Raw genomic sequence first — 15,969 nt, 5'->3', positions numbered from 1 at the left:
CTGACTTATTGCTCCGTCTGCTTGACCAACTATCCTTTCTCTAACAAAATCTGAGTTCTAGGCATGTCCGCCAAGATAATTAGTGTGCGGACCATTTGCATTTATATAGTGCTCTGTGAACACAAATTAGTTAGCATAAATCAGTTAAATGACGAACAAATAGGTGTCTATTTACTTAAGACCACTCAGTGTACATGCATCAATTTAGTGGTCGTACTCGAATTGCTTGAAGAGTGTTGATAGACAACAGAATGGTGCAGCTGCTGTGACTCCAAATCTATCATTGACAACTATGGGTCCATTCTAGTACTCCTGGTGCCAGTTATGAGCTATGTTGATCAAGTAAAACATGCTACCGAGTGAAGAGCAAGACTCTGGCCAACCAAGACATTATACGAACTGACACATCACTTCATATTCATCTTCAAGAACTTGAAGAGTAAAGTCGTTTGTAATGAAGTTTTCCTGAGAATACTCTTTAGCCAAACTTTACAATAAACGTCCTATAATCATTCTCTTCATCCATTTCTGGCCAGAAAGATGGGTATTACATTTCATTCATTGGTTATAACAGGACAGGTGTTTGGGAGTTGTGGTCATATAGCATGTGCCAAAAGTTTGTCATTTTATTATCATAAGTTAGATGTTGTATCACAATAAACTCCTGCATCTTGTTGAAACCTGGAAGGAAAGTAGTATCTATGTAATCTGAGCCATCTGTTCATGGTTTTGGGGTGATGTGGACTTTGTATGACACCATGGGTAACAAATCTAGAGATCTTTTCTTGGACTTATTGCAAGACTTAATGGCAGAAGTTAGACTGAAGTCTCTGGGTTTGAATGCTGTCATCAACTTAAACTGTTTCTCCAATAAAGGCCAGTAGCCCTTTTCTTCATCTACACTCTCAGCTGTCTATAGCATTTTAGATGTAGCAAAGAAGCTGATTCCTGAAAATTCAGTATCTCCATTCACAATAGCTTCGAGCAAAGCATCATGGATAAAGATATATTGATCTTGGGTCTGAACCATAAAGTTCATCTGCTGTCGTATGGGCTTTAGCTAAACAAATACATTTATATTGTTGGTGTTTAATCTGCTTTAACATAGCATCATTATCTATGTACATTCCAATTCTTCCAACCCCCGCATTATAGTGAACTGTAAGTGGACCTACATTTGTAGTATTAACAGCAGAAGATTTGTGTACAAACCTCTACAGAGAGGCAGAGGATTATCATAAACATCATGGTCGAGCCAGTTAGTATTGTAATACCTGTACACTGTCCTCTCAGCTGACCATTTTTTTCTTTATCTTTGAAGTTTCGGGTGGTAAAGGTACAAAGGCTTTAGGTTGCCGTGGTTACCTAACTGATCATCTTCACTTGAATGATGCTATACACTTTAGTTCCTTCTTTCGGCCAACAAATGTCACACTTTTTTAGTCCTCCTTCTACAAAGTTGGTAATCATCACAATGTAAACTCGCTGCTCTTAAATCATACATCAGTAGTCATCAAATCTTGAAGGGAATTGTCCTTGAGTGACAATGCAGGCTCGTGCTTTTTCATAACCATCTACGTAGTTGGCACTGATATAATCAAAAAACCTCTTCTGTCCACACAAAAGTTTTAATACAACATAATTGTGGCCATAGGCAATACTTTAACATATCTGTTTTCAGCCATCTGAGAATGTTAAAAGGACAAATTAAGGTCAGTGGCTTAGTGGATTGCCTGATACTCTCAAGAAAAACCCATGATTACCATCAGCGTGTAATTTAGCTACATGATCTGTAATCTGGTGGACTGGGATGAAAATGTACTAAGGATCTTCAAATGCTTCTGAGAGTAGATAAGAAGCTCTGTTTCCTGGAGGGTCATCAATATGACAGTAGTCTGCTTTCATATACTTTCCCCACAAAAGAAAGAATATTATGGCCAGTATAAAAGTAAATGAAATACAGACTATCCAAGGTATAAGACATCATTAATACTGGACTGGGTCAATGGTAAGTTCACTAAAATCTGACAGTTATTCTAAAGAAACACTTTCCGAGACTTGGAGAACTGATATTGGAAAATATTTTATTGTTTTATTTAATATTTTATTTTATTGATAATACTACGGGTTATGCCACAAACCTTTACCTCCTACATGGTGTTAATTTTAAGGTCGGAACTGAACTTCTTTTGAGCTGTTGCATGAACATCTACTTTCATAAACTCTCAAGACTCCTCAGAAGATAATAGACAATATAATGATGAATAGACTTATGGAAAATGTGATCATTCCCTTTCGCTTCAGAAATTTTGTCTTCAATTTTTTTTTCTTTAAGTATTATGTCTCTTTCTTTTAATTCTTCTTTTAAATTCCTGTCATGTTCTTCTTGAACATCTTTCAATTTTCAATAAATTCTTTCTGGGTCTCCTTTTAATCTTCTGTAAATTTGTTCTTAGTCTTCTTTTAATTTTTTTCTTTATTTCTTTCTTCTGATTTTTGTCCCTTTTTTCTTGGTCTTTTTTTATAATTTCCTGACCTTTCTTTCCTGGACTTCTTATAATTTTCTATCACGTTCTTCTTGCCATTTTATAAATTTTTTGTCTTATTCCTCCTGATCTTGTCTTAATAATTTTAGCATTTCAAGTTATGCTTGAATCTCACTGTTTGACTTCATGGTCATTATCTTGAACAGATAGAGTTATATTTCCAATATATTCAAATTCCCATTTAATTCCTCCGAAAATAACCCACTTTTAACATGAAATTTTGTAAAGTCGTTCTTAGTGAACAAGTTGTTCTTTTAAATTATAGGCCTGGCATGGCCAAATGGTTAGGGCGCTCGACTCGCAATCTGAGGGTCACAGGTTCGAATCTCCTTCCCACTAAACATGCTCGCCATTTCAGCCATGGGGGCATTATAATGTGACGATCAATCCCACTATTCGTTGGCAAAAGAGTAACCCAAGAGTTGACTAACTGTAGTCTTTCACTGCTAAATTAGTGACGGCTAGCGCAGATAGCCCTCGTATAGCTTTGCGCGAAATTCAAAACAAACCAAACTTTTAAATTATTTGGTGAAAATAATCCAACGTTAGGTTCGCATGACGATAACAAGCTTGAACATTTGTACTATGTCTTGTACACATACGAATGTTGTAGGCCTATGTTACAAGTGTTGTTAACTAATGTGAAACAAATCAGCATACTTGTACTACTTTACTCAATATGTTCGATAGGAAACATAGATCCCAATACTTCACGAAAACTGATTGGCTTAACTTTATCTCCTTATAACTCCAAACTGTTTTAACCACATTTTTGATTGTATTTCAACTCAGTCTTTAACTAATCTCTCGACGATTCTCGGAATGTGTATTTATTCTACACTTGTTCTAGATATTTCTAGGACTTGTTTAATCTTGTCATTAAGCGCCCTTAGCTAACATCTAAATTAAACATTATAGATATAAGGTACAACACACTGATTGTGGTTAAGCGCCTCTGTCCAACTGTTTTTACTACACTAAGTTCATATGGTCAATGACGTTTTTTTTTTCATTCTTAATTATCAGTTAATCATCTGCCAACTAAATCCTTTAATCGTCATTATATTGTGTAAGTAATTTATCCGTGATTTAATCCACTGACACTGAACACCACACTAGCATCGCGTAGCAACTGCACGCCATTTTTAAACTCGAGGATATCTTAATAAATTTAATATATTTTAATTCTTAAACTATGTATGTATTAAGATGTTGCTGTTTTCTTGTTACTCTATATATAAAGTTTGTTTGGGTTTTTTGGGAAGGGCCACGATGCAAAATTTTCTATCACTAGATTTTCTTTATGTAGCTCTAATAAAGTAAAATTACTAGATATATAATATATAAAAATGTTCATTGTTAAAATATTTCCATAAAGTTAAAATTACTTGTCAAATGCCATACTAGAGCTTTTTCACTAACTTAACAAACACTGCTCGAAGTTGAAGTTAAACACCTCGTAGGTTGTTGAGTTTTTCGTGATTTTTGTGCTTGTTTATCCTTTATTAATTTTATTTTCTCAGTGGGGTCTGTTATGGACGAAATTAATCTTCTTTATTTATTCAATGCTACCGTTTATCAGAGATCAGCATTTAGTATATAATCTTTATCCAAGAGATATTTTTAGAACATGACTTAAGAAGTGCAACGTTTGTTTCTTGGTCTAGCTATTATTCTATACATTCTAGGCCTAAAAATAGGATTTCAACTGAAAGCAAGAAATATTTTGTAATAAAAGCAGACTTTATTTCTTTATATTTGACTGCAAGAAGGCTATTGCTTCCGAGTCTTTTTATAGACGAGATGTTGTTGTTGGCTGTCTTTTGATATATATATATATATTATATATATTCCTGACTTTTATTATTGTATAATTCTTACCACCACGCCCCATCTTGACTTACAAACGTTCTAATCTTCATACAAGAACTACAGTAGTAGACTTATATATTTCTGTTAAATTCTATTTTTATGAACAAAGTGGATATTAACTTAGCTAATAAAATTGTTAAAACGGATTCATTTCATAAACTACTTTTAAAGAAGGTTTTTTTCTCGCATATGGCCAATTCTCCTCTGTGCGTGCGTATCTACGTGGTTAGTTTCACGTATTATAATGTTTACCTAATACTTGTTTGCAGTTTGATTTTTTTTAATCAAAATATATTGAACAAGCTTTCATGTTGGGCCATAACTTTGGTTCCAAAATATGGGAGAAGGGACAGTATGTGATTGCTGTATGCTGTGCAGGAATCCTTTGATTCAATACTATTGGTGTTGAAATGTGATGAGGATACTCCCCAGTTAATAGAAATTGAGAGGAAAATATCTCCTCGCCTCCCTCCCTTCTGTAAATCACGCCTATATATGTGAATAACTAACGTTTAGATAATAACATGTTTCACTGGTAGTGCCAAAACACACTGAGAAAGTAGACAAATAACTTTTTATTTAATCAATCTTTTATGAAAACGATAAATACAAAAATATAAGTACACATTGAGCATTAGTCTGGTACTTCTGGGGGATGTTACAGCACATCCAGCAAAAAAACATACAAGCCAACTTGATATTACCATTAACAGCTCTTGTAAAGATATATTTACACTACTAAATTAGTGAAATATAATACTAAGTCAGTTTTGTTACTATGTTAGATGGTTAAACGTACAGTATTATACACCTATGTTACGAAGAAAAATTATATATATATTCGAATTTTAAATTGTCATCTAACGTTGATGAAACAAATGTTAATTGTTTACAAGTAACTTGAATACTTAAGTTTGTGTTCTTTTCGTCTTGGTCAAATCATAATGTATACAAGCTTGTCGTTTTGGAAAGGTTGGTTTCAAACGTGTCTGTTGTTTAAAGCATTTGTCAAAATATCTATTTTGTATTGTATATATGAACTGATTTTCATTGATAAATTGAGAACATTTTTATTTCGTCTCGCAAATAGTATAAAAGTTGTAATAATGTGAAGATCAATAATATAAATTTAAGTAGAATCTTGTACTTTAGAATTTTGTGTTTCATATATGAATTTAAAAAACATAATACGAGTGACTTCTGTAAATGACACGCAGAATTCAACCTATAGATACCCAAAGGTTGAATGTGTATTTGGAATAGGTTCACGTACTTATGTTTTAAACTTAAAGGATTTTTCCTCTTCGATTTTTACCAGCTTCTGCATCAGTACTCTGAATTTCATCTGAGCAACTCACCTTTACTAACTACATGTACAAAGCTATTAAAAGCAAGCAAAACAGTTTTTATTTTAAAAAAGCGCAAATAAGTTTATTAAAAGGCTGAACATCATTAAAATAAGAACGGGCCCACCTTCATGAGAGGTATTAAATTTATTGGGTTGAAACCTCAATGACTGAAGACACTTAGTTTGATAAAACAGTACGATTAGTTATCAATATTAGTCCACGTAAAAAAAAAAAAAAAGCTAGGCCTACGAGCTTCTAGGTTTAAGATTTTCATTTCGGCCCATTGCATGGATTTAAGCTTTATAACAATATTTTGTTGTTTTTTTTATCATAATAATTATTGTAAGTTTTTGGGTGCATGTTTACCTTGTTGTAGAGTTTGGGATTTTAGAGCTGATAAGCCGAGTTCACATCTGTGCGGTACCACAAAATATTCCCCAACTTTAAGCTGTGGGTGCGCGTTACAAGAATGACAATCGATCCTATAGCGTGGGTGGTAAGTGGTATTGTGCTGCTGACTGGCTGCCTTAAGTCTGATCAGTAGTTCAAAATTCGGGACGGCGGCAGATAGCCATAAATACAAAATACTGATTGCACTGTGTATTTCAATGGTTTCTAAACAATTGTGTAATAATTTAATATTAAAAAAAGTATAATCTTGAGACCTATATGACACAAAGAAGATGACGTATTAGAGCATCGAAACATGTCGAGTGTAATGATGAATGTAGACCAGTTCCAAATAAAAATGTTTACTGTGTGAACAACAAGAAGTTCTTATTTTTAACATTAGTATTTATTTACATTGCTATGTTCTTAAAATAAGTAAACAACGGAACATCTTTACACTCAACACTAAAAAATGTACTTTATCACTCAGTCATACTGTCATAAACAAAAAATAAATGGATTACAAAAAAAAAACAAGATACTTACATCTTATTAAAAAAGTTAATCCACACGTTGTTCAGGTTATGATAATTATAATTTTTGAAAATAAGTTTGTTAAGTATAAACAAAAGTTAAACATCTTATATTTATTTAAAGTAAATTATTCTATTTTTTCGATGTACAAAATAAAATAAAACATAATATTTACAAATAGTGAATTAGACAAAAAGTCATGTTAACATGTTTGTCAAGAAGTTAAATGAAATAATATTTACATAAATTCGTACATTACAAAAGCTGTTAATTACTTTTATAGATGGGATTTATTAAGATATTAATACACGTTTTTTTGGTGGGATTCTTTTTATATGCTTGTAGGATTCTACTAATTTTCTCCCAGAATTACAAATTAATAGTGTGGTATTTTTAGTAAATTATAAGAATGTTTGATTTAAAATTTACTGGGTCAAACACTTCGAAATACGATTATTTTTAGACGTTCTAGAGGATTCGATTTTTATATTCTTTATACATATATCGAAATAAACTTAAAAATACATATAAAAACAATGATCGATATCTTTCTCTTTTCGTCTGAATTTTATCCTTCTAATTCCAAAACTTAATTATTTTATGAATAATGACCATATTAAGTTTTTATGCTTAAACAAGTATTAGTTAATGACTTAACAATGTGGTTGAACCTCAGTACCGTGATGCAGAAGTACGTGTAGTTGTTATAATTAAAGTTTGTTTTTTACTACTTTTAGCAACGTCTTTGAGTTCTGAGTTGGAAACACATACACGTAAGTAGCATTTTTTTTACTTCTAGCAGCCTTGAGCACCGGTTGTCCTTGAGGTCTACCTTGTTCTTAGGAATGCAGGTTTCGCCTCGAGCCTTAAAGCTGGGTTACAGTTTTTCAATCTAACTATGCATTGCCCACCCTCTTTGCATTACAGAAGAGTTCTTTCTCTTCAAATATAACAAATATCTCCCCACTTTAATACGAATACATTATTTTCAAGCCTTTTGTTTTTCAACTTACGTTTGAGATACTTGGCACAATTGTAATGTGCACTGTCTCGAAAACCCATAGAAATATGTTTAATAAGGAAGTTCCAGCCGCGGTGGTGGAGAATCTGAAGTGTGGCTACCAGTAGAACTGATATTTGAGTTTTCGCTAGTAGTTATGATGACTGTTTTGGTTACATCTCCTTCAGCACTTCGTACCGTGTAACCAGAAATCTCAGGAGTAAATCCTTTTTTGGAATATTCGATAACATTTCCAGAGCTAGTGAATGGAATTTCCACAGCTGTTTTGAATAAGCTCGAAGATGTTTCACTATAATTTTCATTAATGGTATCGGTGTACTCTTTAACTTTATTTTCACTTTCATCTCCAAAGCTCCAGGATTCGAAATCAGTGCTTTCGGTAGGATATTTTGCAGTCGCTTCTGTAATCATGTTTGTGTAGGTTCTTGATGTGTTTGCCTGTTTAAGCAAATATTCATTGTGGGAGATCATGACTCCATCTAGTTCGTGCTTATTAATTTCGATTACTTCTTTATTTTCAGGTCTGGGCACGGGGGACAGAGTTGGGGGAGAAGAAGCAAAATATGTTTCATTTTTGTCTTGATGACGAATGACTGGTGGTATAATGGGTATATCTACAGTGAAAGCGGAGTTGTCCTTCCTACCGGTATGAGCAGCACTGGCGTTCACGATCTTTGGATTTTTAAAAGAAAAATCTGGGCTACTGTCTGTTTGAGGAGAAACATGATCCTGTTTCGAACTTTTGTCATCGAAAGAAAGATCTGATGTCAAATGAATGGTATCTACTTTGATTACTCTTCTAGCTGGGGTGGAAATATTTTTATCTTCTTCATAATCACTGTGACTCGATACACTAGATATGGAACTTGATTTGCTTACTGTAGATGCGTTCGATATGGAATCTAAATTTAAAGTTATGTCAGGTTTTATAGTGTGTTTCATTACTGTATCGTCTGTAGCTAAAACGTCTTCTTTGCTGTTGCTTACATGTGGAGTTTGCGTAATATCAGGTTTCTTTAGATGTTTTGCTTCTATCTCATGAGTTGGAACCTCTGTCTTTTTTACAAATTTCCTAACTTTTTGAACTGGGAGAAAAACATCTTCGTGTTCTGTTGGATCAAAATTTGGAGGTCTTAAAATTTTGTTCTGTTCTCGTAAATTCTCTTCTGGAAGAAGTTGTTTCTGAAAGTCTAAAGACACAGCTCTCTCTAACAAAGTTGGAGACTGGCTCACAGCTTCTTCAAGTTTATTAATATCGCCCAAAGAAGAAGACCTTCTTCGAACTTTTTCTTCTTTATCACCAGTTTTCATAAAATCTCTAGAAATTTCAGAGTCACCATTTTGGTTATGATTAATTATTTTAGGCAATTCAAGGTTTTTTAAACTAACTATTTCGTCAGAACCAGCTGTACCATTTGTTACCAGATTTAATTCTTTAACAGGATTATTTCCGTTCTCAAAATTCTTTGCTGGTGACAACAAATTATTATCTTCTGGAATATGTCCGATGTTATTTTCTTCTCCAAAACAATGTACCAGAGCTTTTGTTTCCATCGCTACGCCATAAGATGAGTGAGGAGGTTTCGGTGGAGCTGGTGCCTTTCTTTTTCCTGGGGTAGCCGTTTTTCGAGGAAGAGAGAGAGTTTTCTCCTCTGATATGTCACTTGATGATTCGTTTTCTGCCTCTTTTAGGGGCTCTTTTTCTCTGTTTCGATTTTCCTCCTGACATACAAAAATCCTCTCCTCTGGTTTAACATAATTTTCTTCTAACGAATCGTGAATATCAGGAGATTGCTCTGCTTTAGGAATATTGGCAGAAGCGATAATGCTGCCAACTTCCTCCTTTTCACTTGGTTTTGGAAAGCGAGACGTAAGGTCAGGAAAGTTATCATTTCCATTATTACCCATTTGGAAAGATATATCTTCTGTTTTTCTTTCCTGATATGACCTTGTCGACATTTTCTTAGAAATGTCGTCCTCTCCCATTGCAGAAGCCAACATGCGCTCATTCAGTGAGCCTGTTATCTTTGTTGACGGTCTTTCAACGCCTTCTGAAAGCGTCTCTCCATTTTTATAATCCAAGTGTGATCTCAACCTTTGGGCTGCAAGTCCGATACTTTTAGACCGTTTAGGCGATATTCCATGAGAAGGGATTACATCTTTACCAATTTGTGTTAGGTCATCAATAGACTGACTTCTATACAAAGGATGGAAAAGTCGTTGACCTCCGCCACTGAAACTAGAAGACCCTAGACGTTTGCTCTCAGAGGGCGATGACATAACTTGATTGCTTTCGGAGACTTTTTCTAGTTCCAGTTGAACATCATATGGAGAAGCATAGCTTAATATTGTTAGGGCGTCCTCGTATACCATGTTCGAAAAAGAGACGTTAACGCTTAAGATACGATCACCTAAAAACAAAACAAAACTTAGGACAGGGTTTAATACAATAATTTGACTACTTACGACTATTTATTTAGAGTAATAAAACGTTTCTCACTTTAGTGATAAAATACTATAAAAAAAAGAAACTAGCAATTTTTAATAACTGTATGTCACATGCCAGGTTATGTGTTTGAATTGTGAAAACATAATACAACAGCATAATTTATGAACCGAAGCTGACTAGTTATGTGTATTTGTGTAAAAATTACGTTTTAATTGATACATGAGGTATTTTTGTATTTTTCAACCTCAATACAAGACTAAAACGCGATCCTCTTGGAAATATATGAACATCTTTAGTCTATAAGCAACGTTCCACAGATGTTCTCGTTGTCAAAATCTGAAACAATGGAATAGTTCTTGTGTGTTATTACCTTATCTAGGCCTACAGTTAATGTCTCATTCCTACTGTTACACCTTATCGGTAGAATAATACAACTGAACAACAGCAAGTTCAATTTATATCACGCTTTATCTGTTAGAACAAAAATACCCAGTTTGTGGACGTAAGAACAGGTCAATATCAACATAAAAATAATGTGTATTGACTTTCCATAAAACTCAACTGGTTTCTTTCCCATGTTCAATCAAGAAAGCCATGCCCTAAACATTCAAGCCTCTGCATTTTCGTTTGTTATTTTGTGCCTCAACTGGATGAGAAAGCAATTTTAAGTGTATAAACAGAAAAAAATAATAATGTGTTTCAGAGCCTACATTGAAAAAAAAATATATAAATCATGTTGATCTAAGGATAATTAACAATGGAACAAAAATAAATAGACGATTTTTGCAATGTCTCTCTCTCTCTCTCTCTACATGTATATAGATATGGTTGTATTCAGAAAATTAGGAAATATCTAAGATCTGATGAGACAGATAAAAAGAGTGGACTTCTACTGAAACTGTATACACGCAATCCAATTACATAATGTGTGTGTATGAGTACAAAGAGGATTTGGTATATTACAATATTCAGAGAAGCAGTTCCTGTTACTATACGGAAGTATTGTACAAACATCCTTACTTAAGTCCCCTCATTTTGTTTTAGATCTCTATTTCTTTAACATTGTTCAGGTGTATCAATAAAGACTACATTGGTTTATAAAACTTAGGGAACTCCATTATATTGTTACAATTCTAATGCTTTGTAAGACATCTCAATTCACGATATTAAATTATGAGAAAATCTCATGATAATCACACTTTCCCTCCCCCTATAAATTTCGGTTGGTTTACAATTTTCCCAATTTGAATTGAGTTTTTCGTCCAAAATAATGACTCACTCTAAACAGATAAAACTTCCAAAATGAACTTGATATATGTGACAAAAGGATAAAAAAAAAGTTAAATAAAAAAAGATTACGATAAAAAATTGTCACTTCAGTTGGTTATTAATCTGCTTATTTTCACATTTTTTCGTTTGTGTTTTTCTCTGAATTTCATCATGTCTTGACCCCACTATATCAAAATAAGCCAAAACTAACACTCTAATTGTAAATATTCCAGAGGAAGCATGTCTCAGAACCTCCCTATCTTCCACCTGCCTACCAATGAACAGGTGAAACAATAATTATTATTCAAACTATGATACTGTCACCGAAATGACAAACGCACTAACAAAACTAAAGTGTTTCCACTAGATGTGAACTGAACCCATCAGTTCCGCTGATAATGTTATTTTCGGATAACTAAGGATGGCCTTGTTTATTGAGCGAATAATTTTTTAGGAAGAATTTTTGTACTGAAATAGCCATGTGTAACTACCTATACATAAATAATACCGGAACTGAGAAGGGTAAGTAACTAAAAAAGTTATACAATTCGTCTCAAACAATTACACTACTACATAACAAATAACTATATTATATATATTATATATTTTGCGATGAACTCCTGTCTATACATGAAAACATAAACATGTATAACAATACTATACTACGGATAACAATAGTACTTCAATTCTGGAATATCAAAGCTTAAGGACGCGAGATGCGTTAATTAACGCTTGAATGAATACGCTAGTGTGTGAAATTTTTACCTGCTCTTATTCTTCCTGATTCGCTGGCAGGACCTCGGTGTAACACATCCTTCACAAAGATGCCGTCCCTCATGTTTCCGAAGATGTTGAAGCCCAGACCGGAGAAATCATGGCCTCGCAACGGTACCATCACTCTTTCTGGTTCCTGGAATTCATGTGATATAAACATGTGATAACTTTAATGTTAGCGAATTCAGCAAGTGAAGTGAAAATCACCTGACTACCCATTGCAACTTGCGCTTATTCGTTTTGAGCACATGTGCGGGAACTCAAAATACTGAGCATTTGACGATGTCCCCACATTACGAATGTATCACAGACAATTTGTACTCAGGTCATGGAGATACAAGTCCGATTAAGAAACACGTGAAAATTCTGATGAAAGATAAGAAGGAGACTAAAATAATAACGTAATTCTAATGTTTTGATTGAGTTTCTCTATGATATATGATAACTTAACATACAACAGACTGTATAAGTTTGGATAAAATTATACAACTTTGCTAAACACGCAGAAATAGTTCCAGACTCTATAAAGTATAAAAAACTCAAAGTATATGAAATAATTTAAAGATTAAAATATTAAAAAATTCATATCATTTATTTTAACTCAAGATGTTTTCCATTGCCTTGACTCATGAGTTCTTAGAATTACTAATGTAGTTTTCTCCCGTTGACTCAGTGGTTATTCGACCCACTCAGGGAACTATAAGACGAGTATAGTAATGAATGAATAATCAGTGTTCAAAATAAAATAAATAATGCTGTGTTATTAATTCGAAACATAAATAAACCTCATTTTTAAGTGACTTAAAAATTATAATAATTACAAATAATTTGCTTAATATAGTTGAGACCATAACAGTTGATGTTTATAGCACCTAGACCACTATTATGTTTGTTACATCCCAGCCGATCTAATGAGCCTCGATACTAGGCGAAAGACTTTGTCGGCACTAGATATGGCCGATGTAATGTGGTTGAGGTTTTATAACATATTCTGTTTTGCTTTCACTCATGGGCTGTTAGCATTTACTGAAGAATTTACAATGATGCTATTAATTGGATGGTTAAATTCACGATAATATAGTGGGAATTATCACGTTCAGAATGGGAGGGGGACTGATAAATCCCTGGCGCTTTAGACAGATCCGTGCAGTATTTTTATATACTTTCTAAACCAAAAGACAATAAAAGTCTGCATGTATGTAATCCAATCAAAAATATCTTTAGTGTTTGGCTTTTATGAATGTGACCAATTACAACTGATCGTTAATAGCATTTTTATGACTTATGTACACTGAAACTAAAACGTTCGTGTTGATTAATATGGTAGGTTTCTATTCACGATGAAACCAAGTTTTGTTTTTATATCATGCATGTTCAACTGTTTAGATTGTAAGTAATTCTGTTGAATTCGTTCAGTGATAACTTTTTTTTTTACTAATGTCACTATTTTTAAAAAGCAAATACACTTCTAGATAAACCTATAAATTAAAATATCATATTTTGTCGAACACCCTTAAGAAACTTATCGTAGTGACCTCACGTTTTCATTCAGAGTAATTGCTTGAGAAAAACAAACTGACGGTGTCTCACATGAACAATAATACTAAACACAAAAAAAGAAAACAAAAGGTTTTCAAAAAAAATCTGATATGCTTTCAAAACACACTGCGTTATTCAGTATATTGATCAGAGCTATGCTACGTTTAACAGCATAATCCAAGTGATTTTAACCATTAACTAAACGTCAAGAAGTTTTGTTTTTTAATCACAATTCCTAGCGAGCACGATCGTGATAACGTCCAATATTGTTGAGCTATACCCGGTGCAAAGATTTTCAAAAGATTGCTGTATCTATAATTAAATGAGCAATTAATCTTTCCAGACTTTACTTCATATTTTGTATACTAAACCTTATCTTCTTTTCTTTTCTCAATTTCTTTTTAGGTATATTAAAAATTAATCACTGTATTTAAAATACCCGAATTGTATTGTTTGAATTGATATACCCCTAAGGGACTTTTAGCGCTCCAGTGCACTTCTTTCAATGAGCTATACCCCATTTGGCTTTTCTATCTGAACAGTTATAGGTTATACCTATGTGACTTTTAACAACAAACGCTCTAGATGAAATAGTTTTTTTTTTGTTGTTGTTTTTTCAGGAGGACTTGTTCCATAATATCTTATTGTAAATCTTTTGTAACTTCTAGACTGTGAACAGATATATTCCTTCTATCAATGAATAATAATCATGGTTATATTTTAAATGAAAGTTTTTGAAATATTAACAGCTTCAAGCCACAAAACGCCTTTACCAGACGTTTCACCCAGAACAGTACTTTTATAGAATTCCTGAATTAAGTCGAGTAGCAGCAGGAACAATTTTATAATAATGTTTTCTTCGACAATTCCTGAGGAGAAAAATAAAATGTTAAAGGTGTGATTTATTTTTTGTTTGGACTCTTACAAATGCTATCTGCATATTTGTGAAGATCGATGTAGGTTAATTTCATCTTAACATTAGGAACATCAAGTGTGCAGTTTGTAATTACATATGTGCGTATAACTATGCTGAATTTTCAACTCCAAGTTTCCATAAAAAGCTAGTTTACTACTCCTGGACTCCAACAATTATAAAATGCCATATAATTCACTGGGGCTTGGATAATTATCCGGAATGTAAATATCTAATTTCAAATACATCTAGGTGTTGGTAGTTTCAACGTGAATGGACCCTTACACGGCGCATGGGCTAGGTCAGTAGCCCTACGTTTCAGATGGCGCCACAGACGACACATGGGCTAGGTCAGAAGCCCTTATGGTTCAGATAGCACCATACAAGACACATGGGTTAGGTCTGTAGCCACTACGTTTCAGACAGCACCATACATGACACATGGGATAGTTCAGAAGCCCCTACGTTTCAAACGGCGCTGGAAATATATGTGAGCTAATTTCTACACGTCTACAAAGAAAAACGTGATTTCACTAGTGGTATGATTAAATGTGTTGTCCAAAAATTCACTCAAACAGAAAGTTTTTAAGGAGTACAAAGTGAAGTGAAGAACATTTAACGAATTCTACGAAGTCTGCAAAATAGTACTTTTACGTTTACGACGTTTCGAAACTGGGTGAAGTATATGACGTTAACGCCTTCACATCTGTAGACAGCGTCATGGCACTTTTACAGATTTGAAATAGTATATACATTTTTATATTTATATAAACACTAAATACTTACTATAGCCAAGTCGGTGTCATCCATTGTTCTGTGTTTCTTATTCAGATAGAATACTGATGTAAATGGATTGGTAAGTGGTAGTCGGCTCTTCTTGTGTTTTTGTGCTGGGACCACCTGGTGGTGAAACAAACATTACTTCATCTAGTAACTGGTTTAGTTTTGTAAACACGTCCAATGTTATGCGCTATTAACGTGCATTACAGGTATAGAACACTAATTTAAGTTTCTTACATTATAAAAATAGTTAATTATTTTATAATATGAAAATAAATTATTGTTGTCTAAATCACTTTTGTATGTCGATGCTATAATACACTTTATTGTTGTATTGGAAAGAACGTATTCATTGATTATTTTCAGCGATTATGTATTTAAAAGCGAGCCTGTAAACAGATACAAATAATAAGGAAAGAAGCAAATTAATTCAGACAATCACAAAACTACATAAAAAGATTAAAGTAGATAAATAAATGAATTAACTGTTCAGTTAAAATCATAAATAATATTCAACGTTAAACTGGTACACA

General features: G+C 33.4%; 2 protein-coding genes across 2 annotated transcripts in view; both read right to left on the bottom strand.

Moving 5' to 3' along the window:
- Positions 1-913: 913 nt before the first annotated feature.
- On the bottom strand, positions 914-1,905 carry LOC111087319 (receptor-type tyrosine-protein phosphatase gamma-like). The gene is given in 4 exon segments (XM_022393576.1): positions 914-1,079; positions 1,081-1,214; positions 1,384-1,588; positions 1,823-1,905. Coding segments are annotated over 4 exon segments (588 nt in total).
- Positions 1,906-6,853: 4,948 nt separating this feature from the next.
- LOC106465199 overlaps positions 6,854-15,969 on the bottom strand; it is a 51,163-nt gene continuing 42,047 nt past the window's right edge. Inside the window, exons 4-6 of the mRNA XM_013925404.2 lie at positions 15,443-15,556; positions 12,196-12,340; positions 6,854-10,123 (exon numbers count right to left, since the gene is read on the bottom strand). Of these exons, the coding sequence (XP_013780858.2) occupies positions 7,764-10,123; positions 12,196-12,340; positions 15,443-15,556 (2,619 nt within the window). The 3' untranslated portion in view covers positions 6,854-7,763. The remainder of the gene's footprint in view (positions 10,124-12,195; positions 12,341-15,442; positions 15,557-15,969) is intronic.

The sequence above is a fragment of the Limulus polyphemus genome, unplaced genomic scaffold, assembly GCF_000517525.1.
Source record: "Limulus polyphemus unplaced genomic scaffold, Limulus_polyphemus-2.1.2 Scaffold66, whole genome shotgun sequence".
Lineage (NCBI taxonomy): Eukaryota > Metazoa > Arthropoda > Merostomata > Xiphosura > Limulidae > Limulus > Limulus polyphemus.
This window is presented reverse-complemented; position numbering and strand designations above follow the sequence as displayed.